The sequence below is a fragment of the Callospermophilus lateralis genome, chromosome 6 (genome assembly GCF_048772815.1).
Source record: "Callospermophilus lateralis isolate mCalLat2 chromosome 6, mCalLat2.hap1, whole genome shotgun sequence".
Classification (NCBI taxonomy): domain Eukaryota; kingdom Metazoa; phylum Chordata; class Mammalia; order Rodentia; family Sciuridae; genus Callospermophilus; species Callospermophilus lateralis.
Window position 1 is genome coordinate 42,987,523 of NC_135310.1, and position 23,750 is coordinate 43,011,272.

The 23,750-nt window shown below is 35.7% G+C and overlaps 1 protein-coding gene across 4 annotated transcripts in view; it reads right to left on the reverse strand.

Moving 5' to 3' along the window:
- Positions 1–23,544, reverse strand: part of Hsf2 (heat shock transcription factor 2) — a 35,831-nt gene extending 12,287 nt beyond the window's left edge. For all 4 annotated transcript variants that reach the window (XM_076859780.2, XM_076859778.2, XM_076859779.2 and 1 more), the window contains exons 1-6: positions 23,359–23,544; positions 13,500–13,608; positions 13,218–13,345; positions 12,134–12,258; positions 10,210–10,285; positions 880–941 (exon numbers count right to left, since the gene is read on the reverse strand). In XM_076859780.2, coding sequence (XP_076715895.1) covers positions 880–941; positions 10,210–10,285; positions 12,134–12,258; positions 13,218–13,345; positions 13,500–13,608; positions 23,359–23,451 — 593 coding nt within the window. In that variant the 5' untranslated portion in view covers positions 23,452–23,544. The remainder of the gene's footprint in view (positions 1–879; positions 942–10,209; positions 10,286–12,133; positions 12,259–13,217; positions 13,346–13,499; positions 13,609–23,358) is intronic.
- Positions 23,545–23,750: the final 206 nt, after the last annotated feature.

The following is a 23,750-nucleotide window of genomic DNA, read 5'->3' on the forward strand; positions in this document are numbered from 1 at the left end:
ACTACTATCTCCAGATAGACTTCACTGCTTAACGCACTGTACAACTCTTACAAACTATCCACAATAATAAATAAGTAATAGCAGAAGAACCAGTACTAGCCTTACAGATAATCTTTCTCTACTGACATTAACAGGTATCACAAACTATGGCTAAAATATAGGTTTAAAAAGACAGAAAAAATTGTTATTTTGTTTTTTCAATGAATTGCCTCTTTTTTAGAATTTCTCTCTCAAGCTCTCCAATGTTCCTTTAAACTGCTAAGTAAATGATAGTTTATTAGTATATATGCCTATGCCTATAAAGTGACCATTTAGGCTATCCTTATTTCTCAAAAACACCACAAGGATGACAAGAGAAGTTGAATATCAGTATTTCAAAAATCCAAAATCCTACAAACTCCAAAACTTTTTGTGCACCAATATAATGCCATAGGTGAAAATTCTATACCTGACCTCATGTGATAGGTTAAGGTAAAATTCAGGCATTCAACACTTAGTTTACCAATGTCCATAGGAAAAAAGACCCTCCAGCCCCTTCAGCTACTTGATACAAATACTTTGTTTCATGCACAAAGTATTTTGAAATATTGCATTAAACTGAATAAGTCGAATGTGAACATAAATGCATTTCACATTCAGACTCAGATCCCATCAGAAAGAATCTCACATTCCAAAATCTGAAAAAAAATCCGAATCTGAAGTACTTCCGATCGCAAATATTTCAGGTAAGCAATACTCAACCTGTAAGTCAATCTGAGATGTTAAGAACTTATCAAGGGAGGACTATTCTTTGGTTCATTAGGAATATACTTGGACCATTCATGGTTAAAAAATAAAATGCCTATTTATGGTTCAAAATGTTTTATCATAAAAACTTACCTTTTGCGTTTTAAACTCACAAGTTGGTTATTCTGAACCAATGTAACAATAAATTGGACAATCTGAAAGGAAAACATGAATAAAATTGTTTCCATCACTCTTTTAACTTTGTAGTCCACATTACTAAGTTTTAGAAAACTTAATCAGATGATAAATGTCCTCTATTCTAAGTCACATAATTTTCTCACGTCTTAACATTTGAAATTTAGATGTATTTCACAACTTATGTATAAAGAAACACACCAGCTTGCCAACATGGCAAACTAGAGAGAGGCTGCATTCCTTGTCCCTCTGTGACTTGGGATTTAAGCAGAGGAAATAACTGCTTGAATTCTGATTCCCTGCTACTTACCCCTCATTTTTCATCGCAATCACCCACTAGCATATCACCTTTAGAGCACAGATCACTCACTGACTGCTGCTTATAGTCCATCATTTCTTGCCTGCCTATCCCCCACTGCCCAACATCCGCTGGCAGATTGCCAACCCTTAGCTTACAGAGCGCCCACAGACTGCCCACTGGCCCCTGCTGCCTGGAGGTCCACTGTCACAGTACCCGTAAGCTGTTACACATGGCCGCTGCCATTTTGGGACACCCTCCAGGGCCTGGAGATATATTGTTGGGGTACCTGCAGGTCTAGTTGTACCTGAGATCTTTATGTTGGGTGTGCTAATGGCTGCCATCTGGCTGCCTCTTTGCAGTGTCGCTCCTTTGTGTGAGTACATCCCTGGTGGTCTCTCTGCCAAGTTGAAATGGCATTGAAACCTTGGGACTGCAGTAAGGCAGAGCCTGGGAAAGTCAAAGCCCAGGTCCTTTAGGTTGCAGCGGGGTTTGTGTGGGCAAGTCTGGGTCTAGCAAGCCTCTGGAAAGCAGGACACTGGGGAAGTTGGGGGAAGGTACAGGTTGGAGGAACTGGAGAAAACCAGGCTCTCTCTCCAGCTCAGTGAGTCCTGGGGACAGAAGAAGCTGGCGACAACAGGTGGGAAGACTGGAAGAGGGTGTGAGAGCACCTTGCTATCAGCTCACCCACAGGACTGGAGCTGCCATCAAACTTCAGACAACCCCACCTATCAGTGGAGAAGGGAAGCTGAGAAAATTTTTCAAAGTCAAAGGACTCTATCTCTTAATTTTCCAATGAACCTTTTCTTTGTTTGCCTTTTCCCTTCTTTCACATCTTTGAATCCAAATATTTTTCATGCATCAGTTTATTGAGGAATTCAGTGTCTGAATAGTGTATTACAGTTCTGTTACACATTCTTATATTTTTACTTTAAAAAAAAAAATCGGTGTATATTTGTTCTCTCACCTGTCTCCCTAAATTCTTTCTCACTTCTCATACTAATAGCCAATCTCTATTATTTCCCCCTCACTCTTACTATAAATTTTTACCTCTATCTTCTCTCCTTCTCCCTCATAATCATCACATCTTACACTACTTTTGTCCCTCACTGTCCATCACTAGAAATAGTAAACTGTTTTTAGAGAATTTACTATTTATATTGTACACAATAACTGAACTCATCATTTCTGATTATTGTGACAAAAATGTAAGTGCCTTAATAGCAGTTATTTGGTTTAAAGGTGTATACTGATTGCACTGAGAGCTGTTAATGCTGGTCTCTGCCTTGAAGATACTTTGAGGTATTAGAAGCCTTCAAGGACACTATAAGATTACAGGATACAAACTGTACTACTTCAGATCCAAAGCTCTAGATGGGAAGACACAAACAACATGAAAAAACAAGGGAACAAGGCGCCAAGATGTTCTAACAATAGAATACATAGACAACACAATAAAAGTAATGTCAGAGAGGGAGTACAGAAGATACAAAGTTAGGCTGATCTTCAAAATAAAGAATGGTATTGGAGAGAAAATATAGGAAGTGAAAGATCACTTCAATAAAAAGGCAGAGATTTTGAAAAGGAAATCAAGCAGAAATTCTTGAAATGAAGGAAATAATAAACCAAATTAAAATTTCAATAGAAAATATTACCAAAAGACTAGACCACCTGACAGAGCCTCAGGCAATAAAGACAAATATATACTCTTGGAGAAGATGGTAAAAAACCATGAAGAGAACTTACAAGAAATATGGGATAACAAGAAAACACCAAATTTGAGATTTATCAGAACAGACGAAGGCATGGAGATACAAACCAAAGGGAATACACAATCTTTTCAAAGATGTAGTATCAGAAATTTCCCCAAATCTAAAGAATAAAATGGTTAATCAACTACAGGACTCCAGATGTACAAAATTACAGCAGACCCACATCAAGGCACATTATAATGAGAATGACTAACATACAGAATAAGGATAGAATTTTAAAGGTTGCAAAAGAAAAAAAAAATCAAACTACATATGGAGGAAACCAATTCGGATTTCAGCTGATTTCTCAACACCCCGAGGTGCTGGAATAACATGTATCAAGCTCTATGAGAAAATGATGACCAACTGAGAATTTTATATCCAGCAAAATTAAGCTTTGATGAAGATGAAATAAAAACCTTCTATGATAAACAACAGTTAAAAGAATTCACAACTAGAAAGCTGAACTATAGAACATTCTCAGCAAACTATTCCATGAGGAGGAAATGGAGAAAAACAATGAAAACCAGCAAAGGGAGGAGCTACACTAAAGAAAAGGTTAATCAAAGGAAAAACTAAGTCAGGTTAAAAACAAAAATTAATTGAAAATGACTGGGAATACTATTCATATCAGTAATATCAATAATATTATTACATATCAATAATAACCCTGAATATTAATGGCCTAAACTCATCAACCAAAACACAGACTGGCAGATTGAATTAAAAAACAAAAAGAAAAACCACCAACAAAAAAACAGTATGCTGTCTGTAAGAGACTCACCTCCTTGAAAAAAGAAGAGACTTCCATCCTTACGTCAGAGAGACTGAACTAAACCAAAGTTAGTCAGAAGGGATAAAGAAAGGACATTTCATACTACTTAAGGGAATCATACAAAGGACACAACAATTATAAATATTTAGGCCTCAAACAATGGAGCAACTACATACATAAAACAAAGGACCCTTCTCAATTTCTAGTGTCAAATAGTCCACAAAACAATATTCTGGTGACTTTAACACACCTCTCTCACTACTGGATAGATCTTCCAAATAAAAACTAAACCAAGAAACTATAGAACTAAATAACATAATCAATGATTTAGACTTAACGGACATATAGAGAGTATTTCATCCATCATCTAGTGACTAAACCCTCTTCTCAGCAGAACATGACCTAAAACAGACCATATGTTATACCACAAAGCAACTCTCAGCAAATACAAAAAAAAAAAAACCAACCCCAAAACCAGACACTACACTACACTGGATTCTATCAGAATATAATGAAATGAAATTAAAAATCAATGATGCTACTCATATGCCTAGAGACATCAATATGCTATTGAATGACAAATAGAAGAAGAAATCAGTGATGAAATAAAAAAAAATACTTAGAGGTAAATGAGAATACAGATACAACATATCAAAATCTCTGGATACTAGGAAGGCAGTGCTAAGAGGAAAGTTCACTGCACTGAGCTCTTTCATTAAAAGAATAGAAATGAATAAATGACCTAACATAACATCTCAAAGCCCTAGAAAAAGAAAAATTAAAAAATCAACAGGAAATAATAGAAGACAGGAAAAAATTAAAATCAGAACTGAAACAATGAAATTAAAACAAAAGAAATAATTCAAAAAATTGACAAAATGAAAAGTTGGTCCTTTTAAAACAATAAATAGAATTGATACACCCTAGTCACACTAACAAAGGAGAGAAAACTCAAATTACTAAAATTCATGAAGAAAAAGGAAATATCACGATGGACACCATTGAAATACAGAACATAATTAGAAACTATTTTGAAAATTTATACTCCAACAAAATAGAAAATCTTAAAGACATCGACAAATTTCTAGAGACATATAATCTACCCAAACTGAACCAGGAGGACACACACAATTTAAACAGATCAATTTCAAGCAATGAAATAGAAGACACCATCAAAAGCCTATCAACCAAGAAAAACCCAGGACCAGATGGATTCTTATCAGAGTTCTATGAGACCTTTAAAGAAGAATACCAATACTTCTCAAATTATGCCATGAAACAGAAAAGTAGAGGAACTCTTCCAAATTCATTCTATGAGACTAGTATCATCCTGATATCAAAACCAGACAGATACAACAAGGAAAGAAAACTTCAGACCAGTATTCCTAGAGATGCAGAAATTCTCAATAAATTCTGGAAAATCGCATACAAAACTGTATTCAAAAGATAGTGCAGCACAATCGAGTGGGTTCATCCTAAGGATGCACGGTTGGTTCAACATACGAAAATCAATAAACATAATACATCATATCAACAGACTTAAAGACAAGAATCATGATTATCTCAATAGATGCAGAAAAAAACATTTGAGAAAATACAGCACCCTTTCACGTTCAAAACACTAGAAAAACTAGGGATAGTAGGAACATACCTCAACATTGTAAAAGCTATCTATGCTAAACTTAAGGAAAACATCATTCTAAATGGAGGAAAACTGAAAGCATTCCCTCTAAAAACAAGGCAGGGATGTATGTCCTCTTTCACCACTTCTATTCAACATAGTTCTTGGAACTCTAGCCAGAGCAATTAGAAAGACAAAAGAAATTAAAAGGATACAAATAGAAATAGAATTCAAACTACCACTATTTGCTGATGACATGATTCTATATTTTGAAGATCCAAAATTCCACCAAAAAACTTCCTGAACTAATAAATGAATTCAGCAAAGTAGCAGGATATAAAATCAACACCCAAAAAAACCCAGTGATATTCTTCATAGAACTACAAAACAATGATGAAATTCATTTGCAAAAATAGGAGACCCAGAATAGCCAAAGCAAACCTTAGCAAGAGTAAAGCAAGAGGCATCACAATACTTGACCTTAAAACTATACTACAGAGCAATAGTAACAAAAACGGCAGGGTACTGGCACCAAAACAGATGCGTAGACCAATGGTAGAAAAAAAAAGACAGAGACAAACCCACATACATAGATATCTCATACTAGACAAAGGAGTAAAAAATATTCATTGGAGAAAAGATAGCCTCTTCAACAAATGGTGCTGAGAAAACTGGAAATTCACATGTAACAAAATGAATTTAAACCCCTATCTCTCACCCTGCATAAAACTCAAAGTGGGTCAAAGACTTAGGCATTAGAAAAGAGACCTTGTGCCTAAAAGAAAAAAAGTAGGCCCAAATCTTCACCATGTTAGCTTAGGAACTGACTTCCTTAACAAGACTTCTAAAAGGCAAGAAATAAAATCAAGAATCGATAAATGGGATGGATTCAAACTAAAAAGCTTCTTCACAACAAAGGAAACAACCAAGAATGTGAAGAGACAGCCTACAGAATGGAAGAAAATCTTTACCACGTACACCTCAGATACGGCATTAATATCCAGAATATATTAAAAACTCAAAAAACTTAACACCAACAAACAACCCAATCAATAAATGGGCCAAGGAACTGAACAGACACTTCAGAGAAGAAATACAATCCTAATCAACAAATATAGGAAAAAATGTTCCACATCTCTGGCAATTAGAGAAACGCAAATCAAAACTACTCTAATACTAGTCAGAATGATAATTATCAAGAATATAAGCAATAATAAAGCATTGGCAAGGAAAAGGTGCACTTATACATTGCTGGTTGGCAAAGTAAACTGGTGCAATCAGTGTGGAAAGGATTATGGAGATTCCTCAGAAAACCTGGAATGGAACCACCACTTGACCCAGCTATCCCACTCGTCAGTCTATACCCAAAGGACTTAAAATCAGCATACTATATTGACACAGTCACATCATATTTTACAGCAGCTCAATTCACAATAGCTAAACTATGGAACCAGGCAAATGGATGGAACTAGAGAACATCATGCTAAGTAAAATAAGCAATCCCCAAAAAACCGAAGAATAAATGTTTTCTCCGATAAGCAGATGCTGATCCATAGTGGGCACAGACAGGTTGTGCAGAGGGGAATGAGGGGAGAGGTGGGGCAGTGAGGATGGGAAGGAGGGTAGAATGAGACAGACATTATTACCCTGTGTAATGTATAATCACACTAATGGTGTGACTGTACTGTGTAGTCAGAGGAATGAGAAGTTGTGCTCCTTTTGTGTACAATGTGTTAAAATGCATTCTACTGTCATGCATAACTAATTAGAACAAATTTTAAAAAAGGGAGACTAGTAGACTAGAAGAAAGGGATGGGGGAGGGAGACAGTAGAAAATGAAATTGATCAAATTATACTGTTTTATTGTGTGCACATATGAATACATTATAATAAATCCACTGTTATGTATAATACACTAATAGAAAAGGGGAAAAAATAAAACACACCAGCTTTCAGGCAGATTTTTTTTTTTTTTTTGAGTTCCTATCTTTTACTTAAAATGATTTCAAGATCACATTATGCAAAAGAGAAAACTGGTGTTTGACAGAAAACATTTTCCTCATACTACGTAATATAATTAGAGGCAAAAGGAATTGCCAGTTCTCTCAGAACAGATCATAAAATTATGAAGTCAGAAAAAGCTGGTTCTATGAAGATTATTGTTGAGACCCATTTGTGAAAGCTCCCTGCTCACGATCAAGATATGCTGATTTAATCTTTGACATGTGATTAAATTTATAGGAAAAACTTAAAACACATCAAAACATGAATAAGCTTTCAAATTTTTTAGCAGTGTTTCTTAAAGTGTGATCCACGGTCCAGCAGCATTGGCATGGGAACAGGTTAGACATATAAATGATCAGCCCCATTACAGAACTGATGAATCTGAAATTCTGAGGAAGGAGCCCAGTAATACTTGTGTTTAGTAAGCCTTCCAAGTGATACTGCTGCATGAGAAAGAGTGACTCAGGGTATGCCTTGAAATTACATTATCAACTTTCTACCTAAAGGTGGTAAAAAATTAAGGATCATAAACTCAAAAAGCAGTGTATCGAAGAGAGGCTAGGAATAAAAGCCAAAAATATTTGAAAAACTATTTAAATTCTGCAGAAGACTCACTTACAAACTTTATGAAATAAGTACATAATTAAAATAGAATATTATAAATTAAAAATACCTAAGCTATAGCTTTAAAACTGCACATCACCCTCCAAAAAAAAGGCTACAAAGTAGTATGCTTTACAATCAATATCAACTTTTCAATGAACAAATATTAAAAAATTTTAACAGAAGAGTTAAGACAGCATTAGAGTCTATGACAAAGACACTAAATTGTTTATTAAAAAAAATGCTAACAGCCAGTGAAAATGCAACATTGAAGGTTAAAGATATCTATGGAACAATTCAACTTCAATTTTTTGAATTCATAAAATAAAATATTATCACAGGTTTTTAAAAACATCAGTGACTGAATTTCAGAAAAAAACAAATCACTAGCCAGGCATGGTGGTGGCATGCCTATAACCTAGTATCTCGGGAGGCTGAGGCAGAAGGATCCAGAGTTCAAAGCTAGTCTCAGCAACTTAAAACGACCCTGTCTCAAAATTAAAAATAAGAAGGGCTGGTGATATGGCTCAGTAGTTGAGCACCTCTTGGGCTCAATCTCTGGTATCAAAAAATAAATAAATAAATAAATAAAAATCACTACCCAAAATTCTTTCTACATCTCAGTTCCTCAGTTCTCTTGACACTGGCATCATGTTGTATAATCCTTTTTCTCTGAAAAAGATAGGCACCAGACTTAAAAAAACAACAACAACAACAAAAAAAGTACTCTTTATTTTAAATTTTGAGACAGGTCTCCCCCTAAGTTGCCCAGGTGGGCTGCAAACTTTTTTGCCTCAACCTCCTGTGTAGCTGAATTACAGGCATCCACCACTTTGCCCAGCAACATTTAACATTTTTATCATTTAACTTCTGTACTTGACAACTCCTATAACTGGTACTTCAATATACTTATATACTTAGTATATACTCATATATACTAAGTTAATCAAAAGCCAACATTAAATAGCAAACTTAGGAGCCAATTCCAGGGGCACATTAAAAATCAGTGTTTGTCATCATGAATTAGGCAAATCCACTCACCAATACACATATATTTAAATATAAATTTGATGAAAAAATATTAGTGTTCATGAAAAACTGAAATGCAATGTAACTATTATACTAATAATTCTTGTTTAAAAAAAAAAAAACCCTACAGATGAAGGTGTATTTTAAGTTAACATTTAATCAAAATTGTGTTTTCTGAAAAATATTAAAGTACATATTAAAATACATGTCTTTTTTAAAGTCAGATATTCTTAAAAGGGGTATGCATTAGAGACCCCAATAAAAATGTTTAAAACACATATTTAAACTAAACACTTAGATTTGAATTCTCCTATATTCAACCTTAATTTGCACACTGATTAAAAAAAAAAAAAAAAAGAATCTATTTTGACTACAGGCCAAAGGCTGCAATTACTATTTATTTCTGCTCTAAGTTTGCTCCACTAGACCCAGATCCTGTCAGTCACAGACCTATTTTTAGTTCAAGGGCCTTCTAAGTAGGAACAAGCTGAAGCTCTCCCCCATCTTCCCATTAAAAAACCTGCAGCTTAGAGTCCATTTACTCATAAGTAAAAAATAGCTGCCTTAATTATTTTTATATTTCATCTCTTATTAACAAATGAAAGTTGATATGCAAACATTAAATCAGAAGAACGCATTTTAAGTTCAATATAAAATCTAAGAGTCATTTTACAGCATTATATTAATGATTTTATTTTATTATGGTAATCATTATATTATGATTTTATGCAGAAACTAATAATGGCATCCACTGAAAAATCCTTTTAAATTCTTAATTGGGTCAAATTATTTAAAAATTAACTATGCCTATTATAGTAAAAAGTAAGGGGAAATCTCCCACAAAACACAGTAAGACTGTTTTATAATAATAATAATAATAATAAAAAGTGCTAAGAAATTGGCTAGTGTATTAATTAAGCTCCCAAGAATAAAGTATCTCAAAATTGTTATGCCAGGTAAAAGCTAATGAGATATTATATGAGAGTACAGAACAACCATCATTATCTATGAGAAATGTTTCTGCTGTTGTTAAAAAGGATATATAACACTTGGCTTAATTTGCTTGTCTTCAAAATTTTACTTTTGTGTACTTAATACATAAAAAACTAAGATCAATTACTAACTACTCAACAGAGGTTTTTTTGTGTTACACACATTACTCATTAAACAAATGCAAATGATAGTCACAAGGAAAAGAGCTTCTTACCTTTCGAATAACTTGTTGCTGCTGTGCATGCTTTGCTCTTAATTCAGACACCTCCTTCCAAAGGGACTCATTCTCACTATTATAATTAAATAAATAAATAAATAAATAAAAAAGATTTAGTCAGAAAACCAAACCCCAGTATCTTTAATTAAGAATACTAGAGAATTAAAAAACACAAACCTAGAGAACTTAACTATGTTTGTTTTCACTATGATATGTATTTTTATGAGACCAGAAAGCTGGTTCAATAATACAGGAATAACAACTATCTCAACACAACTCCAGAATCATTCCTTCTTAAATGTATTATCTGCTACTCATGGCAAAATAAAAAAAAAAAAAAAAAAAAAAAAACTTAAAACACACTTCTATATCCATATAGTAGCAAGCAATTTACTCCTTTTGATAATGTGGTTCATTACTTTTTTTAATGTTCATCACTTAAATGAAGTTAGACTTTGTGAATCACCTTAGGAAACAAAAGTGACATTTACTGAACACTTGATGTGCTTCAGGCACTATGCTAAACGTTTCAATTAAGCATTTAAATTTCTCTAAAATCAGCCAAGTAAGGAATAACTGTCTTGAAAGATTAGGACACTGAGGTACAGAGAATTTGTGGGAACCTGCCCAGTGTCACACAGATAATTCTATAACTGTTAAAGCCAAACTAAAGTGAGATTCTCAAACTACTTTGATAACTGTCTCCAACAAGCATATGCAAACCACTGTTTTATTTTTTTTAAAAGATGGAATATTCAACAATGTCAAACCAATAACTTGCCCAATACTAAGATTCTTTTCCTTTGCCGTTTCTTAATTGAAATTGCACTGTCATTAGCAGAGTGAAAATGGTGAGAAGATCTAAAAGATAATCTACTAATTAAATAATTTTCAACTTTTGTTAATCTCCACAAAAGCTATTTTTCTCAGTCTGAATTATTACAAAAAGAAATGTGGATTTAAATACAGAAGTATATGAAAAGGAGATTTTCTTTAATACTTACTTACTGAATAACTGCTATATTTTTTCAGACGCACCTTTAAAGATGCTATTATCTGCCTACTAAAGGAGGAGATCATTGCCTCTAACACTTAAAGGATGATCTGGGGATCTATTTCCTTAAGAGCTAAACTGAGATTCAAAGAATTAGGTCAAAATATAGCCAACAGACACATCCTCAATGATTAAATAAAATATGCAAAATGGAGAAATTTATATTTATTCAAAAAAAGAACCAAAGCCCAAGGTTACTATTAAAATATAGTTAGGAATATGAAAATCAGTCCATATCTGAAATGGGTGAAGAATACATCAAGGAACTACTCTCAAGCCCTTGGAAACTATGAAAGGGAAAAATCTCAGCTGCTTATTAAGAGTAGTAAAATACCTCTCTCTCTCTCTCTACATATATATAAACTTATTACTTTGGTAAGTTAGGAAAACCTATCAAGTAATGTTGTAAAACAAAACAAAGCATCTTTTTGAAGAAAAAGGTTTAAATAACATTCTCCCACACCTATGCAGAACAAATATCAAGTAGGGCAAATCTCTTGGGTTCTTTTATTCCCTACTTTTTGTGTCCTACTTTTTCCTAATAGAACTCAAGGAAGAATTTTAAAGGAGGAGGGGGAAAAAAAAAAGAAAGGATGAGTAATACATAAGATTTTTTGTGTGTGCCCTCTTTTGTTTGTGAACACCTAAGTAGAAATGTTATTTCCTACACTAAAGACTTATTGTTTCTTCAGTAATATTTATCAAATTGTTTTGATGTTCTTAGGTTCATATGTGATCCTGACCATCACAATTAAAATATATTATTAAAGTTAAGTATATGACTACAAATCAAAAGTAACAAGAACCAATGCACCAGACAACTCCAATACCCAACACATTAGTATTAAATTTGGAAGAATGGTTTACCTTTTTAATTCTGAAAGTCTGGACTCAATTGTTTCCTGTTTTATTTGAACCTTCTGAGCACTACTTATAATTTTTGTTAAATCTTCCTGGCGAATTTTATTTTCTTCTGGTTTTGAAGATGAAACCTTCCAAAAAGCAAATTTAGAAAATCAAAAATAGACTGCACACCCATAATTATAATTCAAAGCTTCCTTATTATAAGAATTTTTTGTTATCTACTCAAAGGGAGATTTTGTTCTAAAAGCCCAGGTTGGAATTCTAGGAAAAGAATACACTTCACAGCTCATCAAGAGAGAAAGCAAGAAATAATCATTTAAAAAAAAAAAAAATTTCTTTAAGTTTCTGTGAGCAGTAACATCTTAGGGTTTTTTCTTTTCCTTCTGCCAAATTCCCTATAATTTTCTCAAGCCTTTTTATTACCACATTCCACTTTTAATTAAATTTATACAGTAACGGCTACATGGCAGGTCATTTTCTTTCATGGTTTACAGTGCTTTTATGGATTTAGTAAAAATATCTTATTTCAGTAAAAGATATTCATTCAAAAATGTAATAATTAATGCCTACCATGTACAAAGGACTTATTCTGTACAATGGATATATATCAGTAAACAACAAAAAAAGTCCTACAGGGGCTGGGGATGTGGCTCAAGTGGTAGCGCGCTCGCCTGGCATGCGTGCGGCCCGGGTTCGATTCTCAGCACCATGTACAAGCAAAGATGTTGTGTCCGCCAATAACTAAAAAATAAATATTAAAAAAAAAAAAAAAAAGTCCTACAGTGAGGACTTTTTTTCAGTCAACACAGGAATGAACCTTCCTATTATAATAATGACTCTTCATCCTCAATCAGAATGTTGTAAGCATTTTCCTTTCATCAAGAAAATGAATAATGAGCTCTCACTACAGATGAACACAGGGAAAGGTGGAGGATAGAATATTTAATTAAAGTTTTATTGGTCTGATTCATTCTAACAAAGAACACCTGTGTATTTTCTGTACATTCTGCATTACAATAGCTAAAATTGCTCATTGGTCAACCATACATGTCAAAATTTTAGCTAAATAATGTTAACAACAACTCACCTTCCTTTTAATGTTCTCCAACAAGTCATCCTGGCCTTGTTTGAAGTAAGGATGCTGAAATTCAACAGGACCATCTCTTTCCTGCTTTACTATTCCAGAGTCAATATGTACTACTTTACGGAAACCATCTGAAAAAAATTGAAAATTTACTCACACTGGAATTAGACAACAGTCAAAAAATCACAATGCTTGTGTGGAATTTTCCTTTATCATCTTAATGAGAAAAAAATGGTTTAATCAGTAATTGGTTAGCAGAACAAATAAACTGCTGTCCATACTTACACATATTTAGTTGCCTTACAAAGCTTGCCATGTTATTGTGCTTGAAGTATTTTGGAAGAATTTCTTTTGCAAATCTTTGTTCATCCAAGACCAGAAAACTTTGGCCATTCTAAAGAAAACCAGAAAAGGTCAATTAGTTAAAGTTCTCCGGGGCACTCATATATAAGAATCCCAAACCTGTCCTGACCAGTCCTTCCATGATACCTTCAAATCAAAATTCTATTCCTGATAATGGCAACAACAACAACAAATTGCATTAAGTGCCAAACTGCAATTAAATTTTTTGATATCTACCTGACACCAAATACTGCATTATATCATTAGCATTTCCATTAAATAAGAAAAATAGACCATTTCTGCTATCTTGTATAACAATAAAATAAATAAGATAAATTAAAAGGAAACACATTTTATCAGTATCTGTAGTAGACACTATACTAAGATGCACTGATTACAAATCAACTGCAAAACTAAGCTATATGTTTACTACATTAACACTGAAAGTTAACAGTGGCCAGGTGAGGGGGCCCAAGCCTGTAATCCCAGAGGGTAGGAAGGCTGAGGGAGGAGGATCTAATAAATATCCACAATACATACAAAACTCTACAATTCAACAACAAAAATCTAACAACCTAATTAAAACAAAACAAAACAAAGGACTGTAGTAGACCTTTCTCCAAAGAACATTTACAAATATAGTCAATAAGCACATGAAAAGGCACTCAATATCACTAATCATTAGAAATAAAATCAAAACCACAATGAGATACCTACTACTTCGTAGCCATTTAAGATGGTCATGAGCAAAAAACAAAAAATAAGTATTGATAAAGATGTGGAGAAATTTGAACTCGTGTGAATTGCCAATGGAATATAAAAGTGTGGCTGCTATGGAAAGAGTATAGTAGTTCCTCAAAAAATTAAAACAATCACTATAATATCCAGCAATTCCTGTTATAGATATGTACTTAAAAGTAAGAAAAAGAAGCATAAACTTTGAAGCTCACAATAGCATTATTTATAATAGCCAAAAGGTAGAAACAACCAAAATGTCCAACAGCTGAATAAACAAAATGTAGTATATACAATGAAATATTCAGTCTTAAAAAGTTAGTCGTGACACATGCTGCAACATGGATGAACCTTAAAGACATTACGATAAATGAAATAAGATAGTCACAAGAGTATAAATACTATGCAATTCCACTTACATGAAATATCTAGAAAAGTCAATTTTATAAAAACAAAGTGGATTGGTGATGGTTAGGAGCGGCAAAAAGAGTTGGACATTACTATTTTGTGGGCATGGAGTTTAGTGTGGAAAGAAGAAAAACATTCTGAAGGTAGAAGGCAATAAACGTTACCTAACAATGTGAATGCATTTAATGCCACCAAAGTATATCTTAAAAATGGCAAAAACAGTTAGTTTTATGCCATTTACATTTTGCTACAATTAAAAAAACAAGTTGGAATATCGATGATTTGGAAATCAAATACTGAGCTTTTCAATAAAGGTGCTAGACAACTGAATATGTAGGAAATAGTGAAACCAGATTCCTCAAACCACACACAGAAATCAATCCCACCTGAATTCAAGACATGAAATGCAAATCTTTAAAACTTTTGTATTTCATGTGAAATGCAAAACCTTTAAAACAACCTGCAACTGCAACAGAACAAAAATATACCAGTAACAATAGAACAATGTTAAGAATCTAAAAAAGTTTTAAAAACATAGAAGACCTAAAATACACACAAGTATATACATACACAGAACCTTTAATATTAAAATAAAGAGGACAAATGTGTTTTAAAGCTATTAATTCTCCCTAAATTAACCAATACGTCAAATTCTCTCTTAATTTAAAAAAAAAAAAAGATTTTTAAAGTAAAGATGAAGCGGTGCTATTACAAGATACTTAAAAGTTTATTTGTAAAAAGAAACAAAAAGCCAGGCGCGGTGGTACACACCTGTAATCCCAGTAGCTCAGGAGGCTAAGACAGGAGGATCACGAGTTCGAAGCCAGCCTCAGCAAAAGTTAGGCACTAAGCAACTCAATTTCTCTAAATAAAAAATACAAATTAGGGCTGGGGGTGTGGTTCAGTACCTGAGTTAGATTCCTGGTACTCACACCCAAAAAAGAAAGAAAAAGCATGAACCACAAAAAATTGATAAACTATACTAAAATTAAGGAGCGATACTCATAAGAAAAGGTACATAAGCCACAAACTGGGAGAAAATGAAGGCAACACATATAACCAAAACATGAATATAAAGTATAAGGAATTCCTGCAAATAATAAAAGTAAAGACAAATAGAAAAATGTACAAAACAAACATGTCACAGAAAACATATGGCTAACTGAACATGAAAAGATTTTAGAACTTACTAGTAATTGGGGAAATATAAAAATCTCACTGAGAAAACATTTTATATCCTACTGCCCGCAGCCAGCTCGGGCAGCTAAACTAGAGGACGCTCCAGTGAATTTCCTAAGGTACCAAATAAAACACAGACACACAATTTACCTTTAAATTCAAGCCCCAGGAATTAAAGCTCCTCTGCCCTCAGCCTCAAGCTCCTCAAATGGGAGAGCTAGGAATGTCACAAGAGGCTGGCAAGAGGGAGCTAGCACGTTCCGGAGAGGTCTTTTATTGGGGGGGACTCTGGTTCTTTGAAATTTCCATCCAAAAAAGGTCAAGAGGGCCAGGGTTACAAGGACAGGTAAGGTAACTAGATCCCTGAGGATGTAGGAAGGCATGCCCAAGCATGAAGACACACTTGGCGGCATTTTTACTACTCTCAAGATAGGGGCCACAATCTACAGTCACTTGAAACTGGTCAGATCACTGAAAGTGACTGACAGGGCCTCAACCAATCAGGAGAGGAAAACTCTGGTCACATGACATGGCAGCCCCCACAATATCCATTAATTGTTAAAAATTAAGAATGATAATATACAGTTTGAGGAAGCAAATTAACTGAGAAATTCAAGCACAGCTAATAATTGGAGAGTAAATAGATCTGATCTCTTTGAGAAACAACATGCACTATCTTAAAATATTCATGTTCTAATTCCAAGCAATTAATTCATATATAGACATACCTTACAGACACCTGATATAAAAATATCAGTAACAGCATGTGACACAGTTGATCATTCATCTTCCTAAACCATCTTCTTTCATTAACTTCTATGACCTTACTCCCTGATATTCCTCTTTTTCCACTGTTTGTTCTCAGACTCCTTTGCTGGCTTGTTCTTGACTTTACATCCTCTGGATGCTGAATAACCAATCTTTCAGTTCCAGTTGCTTCATCAGTTTTCCCAGATTTCATTCAGCCCCATGACTTTGCCTCTCACAAGCGCCAAACTCTGCCCTGAAAGCCAAACTCATACCCAATAACTCATACCCAACATTTCCACTTGGATATCTCAGGGTAGGGAAATCCATCAAGCTGTTCAGAAATTTCCTGTTCTTCCTGCACTGCATTTCTCTCACCTTTTTTGGGGGGAGGGGAAAGGGGAGGAGGGAACTACTATGACCAGTGATTGAACTCAGAGAACTCATCTGACCACTAAGCCATATCCCCAGCCCTACTTTATATTTTATTAGCGTCAGGGTATTACTGAGTTATTTAGTGCCTTGCTTTTGCTGAGGCTGGCTTTGAACTTGTGATGGTCCTGCTTCAGCCTCCCAGGCTACTGGACAGGTGTGCACCATGGCACTCAGCCTCAATGATTCATTTTTAATCTCAAATTTAAAAACAGTAACCTCAACCAACATTTCTGTTCAGGCCAAATCTGAATCATTGTTAATTCTTTGTTCCTTCTCTACAGACAATTTACTAGCAAGTCTTGAAGCTCTACCTTCAAAGTGGAAATCAAATTTGACCTCTTCTCAGACCACTATAAATACAACTAGCCTAGTTTCAGCCACCTTTTTCAATACCACACTGGAAAACTCTCAGTCTTCTAACTAGCTGCCTAACATCCAATATCCCCATTACAACCTTATGGCCCTAGGCCATCTGCTTCTACTTTTCTGATCCCTCTCTCCTAGTCTCTAAAAGATATATCAACAACATGGGCCTTCTTAAACATTCCATATTGAAGGACTTTATATTTGCTATTCCCCCTTTCTGTGACCTGCCCTTTCTAATCATTTAGGTCTGTGCTCAAATGCCATCTCTTTAATACAGCTTTCCTTCTCACCCTTCCGAATATCCACAAATTTCACTCAGCTTATGTGCCAATTATCAATATACTGCTCCAAACATGTTATTTTTTGTATCTTCTGCAAACATGGAACAGGGTCCCTTAAATTCTAATTGCCACAATTAACTCTTTTGTGGTAGAGGATATTTGAGAGAATCTGCAAACAGGTTCTCCAAGCACCTAGCTCTTGTAATGCAAGATGATAGGAAGCAAACAAAGGACAGCAACTTTCCCTGTCACTCCCTCTTACCCTTGGGCAGTGAAATGTCCCTAGCAATACCTCTCCCAACATTCACACTTGGATATGGAAATCCAAAGAACAAATTTACTCTAAAACAGGGGGCTGAATTTTTCTTAAAAGGGCCAAATAAATATTTTTTGCTTGTTGATAAGGTCAAGATTTTCTCTGTGTAACAAAAAAAGCAGCTATAGGCAATATATAAATAGACTGATCACGGCTATGTTCCAATTAAATTCATAAAACAGATGACTGGCATTTGGGCTGTAGTTTATCAATCCTTGCTCAGAGTTCTAAATGTCAGATTTCCAGTAAGTTCCACCAGTCCAACACAAATGACTTCCCTTCCATTCAGTGAAATATGGCCACACTTTCTCCAACAAGGCCAGGATCCTAGCCTTGAGGAAAGTGTCCCTACTATGGCATTATCATAGCTATACCAACACTGACTGTTCCTACTAACTACTCCTATATTCTTTAGAGTTTTCTTGACTCCAATTCCTATGAAATAGTAATTCTATTAAACTTTCCCTATTGAAAATATTCTGTGGATGCTGTCTTTTGATTGGATCATAACTGACAGACTGTTAACCTGTTTGCTCTCCTTTATGGTACTTTTCACTGCTTAGTTATTCATATTGGCTCATTTTATCTATCAGTACCTTCTACTAGAATGTAAACTCCACGAACAAAAGCACTTTGGTTCACTACTGAAAAAATTCCTAGTACCTAGCATACTGGGCATTAACAGGTCCACAACAAATATTTATGATTAACTTACTAAATGAATCTTTAGTTCAATAAACTCAATCATATCTGTCGAATCTCAACTCTTGGATAATATCAAATAAAGATGAAAGTTTCATTTAAATCTGCATTATCTTCCTCACACAAAGCCCTCATTCACTCCTATCATTCTGTGTCTCTACTTCGATACTCCTTCAGTTTCTACTCTAAAATTAATAAATTACATCTTTGAGTACAAAAATTCAACCTTATTGCCATAAACCCATGAGGCTCAAGCAATTCAAAAGTGAATTCTCCCTTCTCCCTAAACATTTTACAAGGGTCAGAAAGCCATTACTGAGTGGGACAAGAGATTGGTACCTGCTCCTCCATCCTTACCCATAAATGTCGGCACACATTCCAAAAGTAGTCAGTAGCCATTGCTACTGCCTAAATTAAACTTTTGGCACTCTTAGTGTAGAATGCTCAAAATGTTCTTACAAATAATCTAATACTTTAGGCTCACTGAAAACAATTTCCAGAATATAAATGTGCAACTTTAACAAGTCTGTAATTTTTCAATGTTCACCAATTATTTCTTAAGTCTTTAACTCCTCTTTTACATATACAAATAAAAATAATTTGCAAATGAGTCTTCCAACTTTTTTGCAGGCCCATCTAACTTGGATTTTACCCTTACTTTGCCATGTTTGTGTTTCACTCTAGAATATCAAAATAATGCAATGGTTGCCGGGATATTCAAATTCCTTCAAAACAACTAGAAAACACTAGTTTTCTGGTTTGCTCCCTCCACCTCCTATTTCTTTATTCATCTGTGCTGATTTGAGAATGCTAGAGAATTGCCAAAAGGCACAAAAAAGTGGAACAAATGGGTATGAGGTCTCTAGTGAAATCGTGCATCCTTCTCAAGCAATTTGAGAAACAGAGACAAAGGTAAGAACACTGACCTTACAGTAATTTCCTTCTTTTATACTACTTTATAATAATTATCAACATTCAATAGCAGTAAAAGCTGTTCTTCACTATCAATGACAAGAACTTTCATTTAACGTCCACAACCTCTTGTCTCTGAATATCAGGTTTCCCCAGTTTCTTCCTAACTAAACATGTGCCCTTCTCTTTAGGATATATTACATTTAAAAACATGCTTTAGGTTGTCTGAAAATACTATCTGTTTCCTTGACTGTGGAAATAAATTGTTTACCAAAACAAAGAACTATTATACGAAGTTTTGAAGTTAAGGGAAATGTTTTTTTTTTTAAAAAAGACAACTTTTTGTTTGGGGAGAGAATAAAGGAAAAACTGAAATATGTATAGTGTGTTTTTCTTAAAGACCTTGGATCTAAAGACCTATTAAAATTTTTGAGTCAGTAACAAATTTAGTATAATTTTGATCATTCACAATATTATTTCTGTTTAATGAATAAAGGATTATTTCACTTAATTTTGTCAAATTTCAAGAAAAACTAAAGTTACGTAAGTCTTTAGAACCGTTAAGCCAAACTTTCCAAACTGCAGCTGGTGAGTTTTCTGTCCTTGCCTTACACTCAAGTTAGAGATTATTTTCCGCCACTGGGGGAAAAATGCCTAAAAGATTGCTTGGTTCCCAAAACATCTGCTTCTTCTAAAAGGCCTTAATACGATTTTCAATCAGATACTATAAATGCTAAATTACCTCAACAGAAGTGCAGCACAAGTATGGGAAAATAAATAAATAAAACAGAAACAACTATAAATAGCAGCTTTTAAAAGATGCGGGTAACTTATTTTGGTTTTTCATCTAACATCACTGTTTAAAAGTTTTACCTTTCCGTGTCAGCACTGTTTTTAGAAAATATGTGTGACAGCAAGATTGAAGATAGGCAGGTGCACTAAGCTACTAGGTTAGTACTAGATAACATTTATCCAGATTTATCCACTAACTTGTGAAGGATATCTTTTTTTTTTTTAAACAGAGAGAGAGGGGAGAGAGAGAATTTTAATATTTATTTTTTAGTTATCAGCGGACACAACATCTTTGTTTGTATGTGGTGCTAAGGATCAAACCCGGGACGCACACATGCCAGGTGAGCGCGCTACCGCTTGAGCCACATCCCCAGCCCCATGGACATCATTTTCCTATAAAATTAAACATGGAACCAGGCATGGTGGAGCACACCTATAATCCCAGCGGCTCAGGAGGCTGAGGGAGGAGGATCTTGAGTTCAAAGCCAGCCTCAGCAACAGTGAGCCACTAGGCAACTCAGTGAGACCTTGTCTCTAAATAAAATACAAAATAGGACTGGGGATGTGGTTCAGCAGTTGAGTGCTTCTGGGTTCAATACTCGGTACCAAAAAAATAAAATAAAAATTAAATATGGTGCTAATCTCTATATTAACTTTAGTGCAGTTGGTGGAGCTCAGAAATCTATGTTAGAAGATTGACCTCGGGGATCAGAAATCTATGTTAAGAGGCTGATCTCCAATCTTGACTAGCTGTGTAACTATAGCTAAGTAATCCAACCTGTCTAAGCCTAGAATCCTCAATTATGGTGGGTGAGATGGAGTTAAACTAGATGATCTCTAAAATTCTTTTCAAATGTTCTTTATCATTTCTACCACTAGCACAGGGATTTCACTCATTCATCAAACACTAAACACCTATTGTAACTCTGGCGCAGACACAGACCTGAGTTCATTTTCATTTTCCTACTGGTATATTAGAAAAATGAGTAGTTAAAATATACACTAAGCTGGGCACAGTGTCGCATGCCTGTAATCCCAGTGACTCAGGAGGTTGAGGGAGGAGGGCTGCAAATTCAAAGCCAGCTTCAGCAACTTTTGAGACCCAGTCTCAAAATAAAAAATAAAAAGGGCTGGGGATATGGCTTAGCAATTAAATGCTGGTGGGTTCAATCCCCTGTGCAGAAAGAAAAAAAAAAAAAAAAAAGCTAAGACTTAATAATAATGGAATAAAAAATTACTGTCTTATTTCTTTGCCTTAAAATTCATAAAACTAAGTATTTGTGGATGAGTATGAAACTCTGCATTTGATACTGCAGAGAAAATAAGACTGTTATTAATATACTGGGCTTATGAGAATTTATTGGACTTGCCACTAACATAATAATAACCTTTTATTAAAACCAATTACCAATATATTTAGGTACCATTTCTAAGTAGTACAAACAAGGCTTTTCCAAGTCAAAAAGGTATGATAAAGTCCGCTCACGCAGAAAGAGGACCTCATCCAATTTCTAACATGAATACATAGATGAGTAACAGTCTGTGCTGATCCATCCTTGTCAACTTTTAATCCTTCTGACTGATGAAAAGCATGAGACATCTGTTTATTTTAAGTACATCCTAGTGGCTGGCTTTCTTATTTTCACCTTTCCTTGCACAACTGTACAGAATTCATCAAATGCTTAATACGCACAGCTTCACCCAGAAGGGTTTTAAAAAAATCCAGTTGACAACACAAGAAAATTAAACACTAGAAAGTTTAAAAATGAATAAATGACACTAAGAATAGTCAAAATCTCATATGCTTGATATGGTACACTATTAAAAATAAAATTGAAAACTATTAATAAAAAGGAAAGAAACAGAAAAGGAGACAACATTTATTTAGCATGTAACAGGTGTCAGGCATTATGCTGGTAGTTTTGACTTGTTCTCAAAAACTCCATACATGAAAATATTCCCAACTAAGTTATCATCTACAGTTAAGAAAAACCCAAAATGCCTCATAAATTGATTCCAATAATCCAAGTGTCTACTAAAGTAAATGTAGTGTCGATGTTAATAATCATTCTGTCTAGAATCTTTGTGTTTGGAACTAGAAAGGGTCTCAGGTCATGGAGGCAACCCATCCATCCATCTTATGCACAGAGAAACTTAGACCAGACAGGATAAGAGGCTTGAGTGGGGTTATCCTTGTTTGGAAGCAGAGTCATGATCAAATAATGTAGGCACCCATATACCATTCTGTGGGCAACTGTTTGGGGAAATTTAGTAATTCATCCTTAGCTCCTCATCAAGTTACTGAACACGGTCTATTAGCACTTTCATTATCATAATTATAAAATACCCGATTACACAAATGGCCCGATTCCAAAGAATACTTTGCCATTTTCTATTTAATATTTGAAAAAGCCATTGATAAGCAATAGTCTGCGTTTGAACATCTACCTACTCCCCCGACAGCTCTCCTCATAAAAGATCCCAGATGCAAAGCGAGGGGTGTGTGCGTGTGGTCAGGTCGCTAGGGTACAGATTTCCCCAGCTAACCCCGCGCCCAAGAGCCCGGCCTGGATCTCCAGGTTCCGATCCCTACCCGAGCCGGATGGAGGATGAGTGTGCAATAACGTGGCTCCCGCGCCCTAGGTACCTCGTCTGCCTAGGCTGCGCGGGGCCGGTTCGGAACGCGACCCGGCCGGACCGTTACGGGCCGCCCCTCCCCCACCGCGGCCCGCGGCGAGCGGTGCGGCCGGGCCCCAGCTTCCCTCGTGAACAATACCAGGGGTCCTCTAGAGGCTGCGTGCAAAGGCCGCGCGGTGCCGCACAGCCGCCGCGCGCCTAGCAGGGAGCGTCGAGCAGCAGGCCGCGAGGGACAACCCCGCGGGAGGGAGCGGGAGGAGGCGGTTCGGAGGCCGCGGTGCCCGGACCATACCTGGCTCCAGGTGATGAACTCGTTGGTGTGGGTTTCCTCCACAAGCGTCCACAGCTTGCTGAGGAAAGCCGGCACGTTGGAACTCTGCTTCATTGTTAACCAGACGCAGGAATTCCGAATTCTACACCCGAACGCAGCAGCGGTGGTGGTGGTGGTGGTGCTGGCGGAGGCGTCGGCGGCGGCGGCAGCAGCTGCTCCCCGAGAACGCCCACCACGCAGGCGCAGCAGCTCTCCGGCCCCGCCCCCCACCCAGCCCCGCCGGGCGCTCAGCTAGGCTGGGAGGCCCGGGGACCGCACGTGACAGACAAATCTCTGTGCTCCGCCCATGCGCGCTGGTCTCGCGCCGGTCCTCCGCAGAGCCAGTCCTAGACCCCGGCGCCACAGAGAAAAGT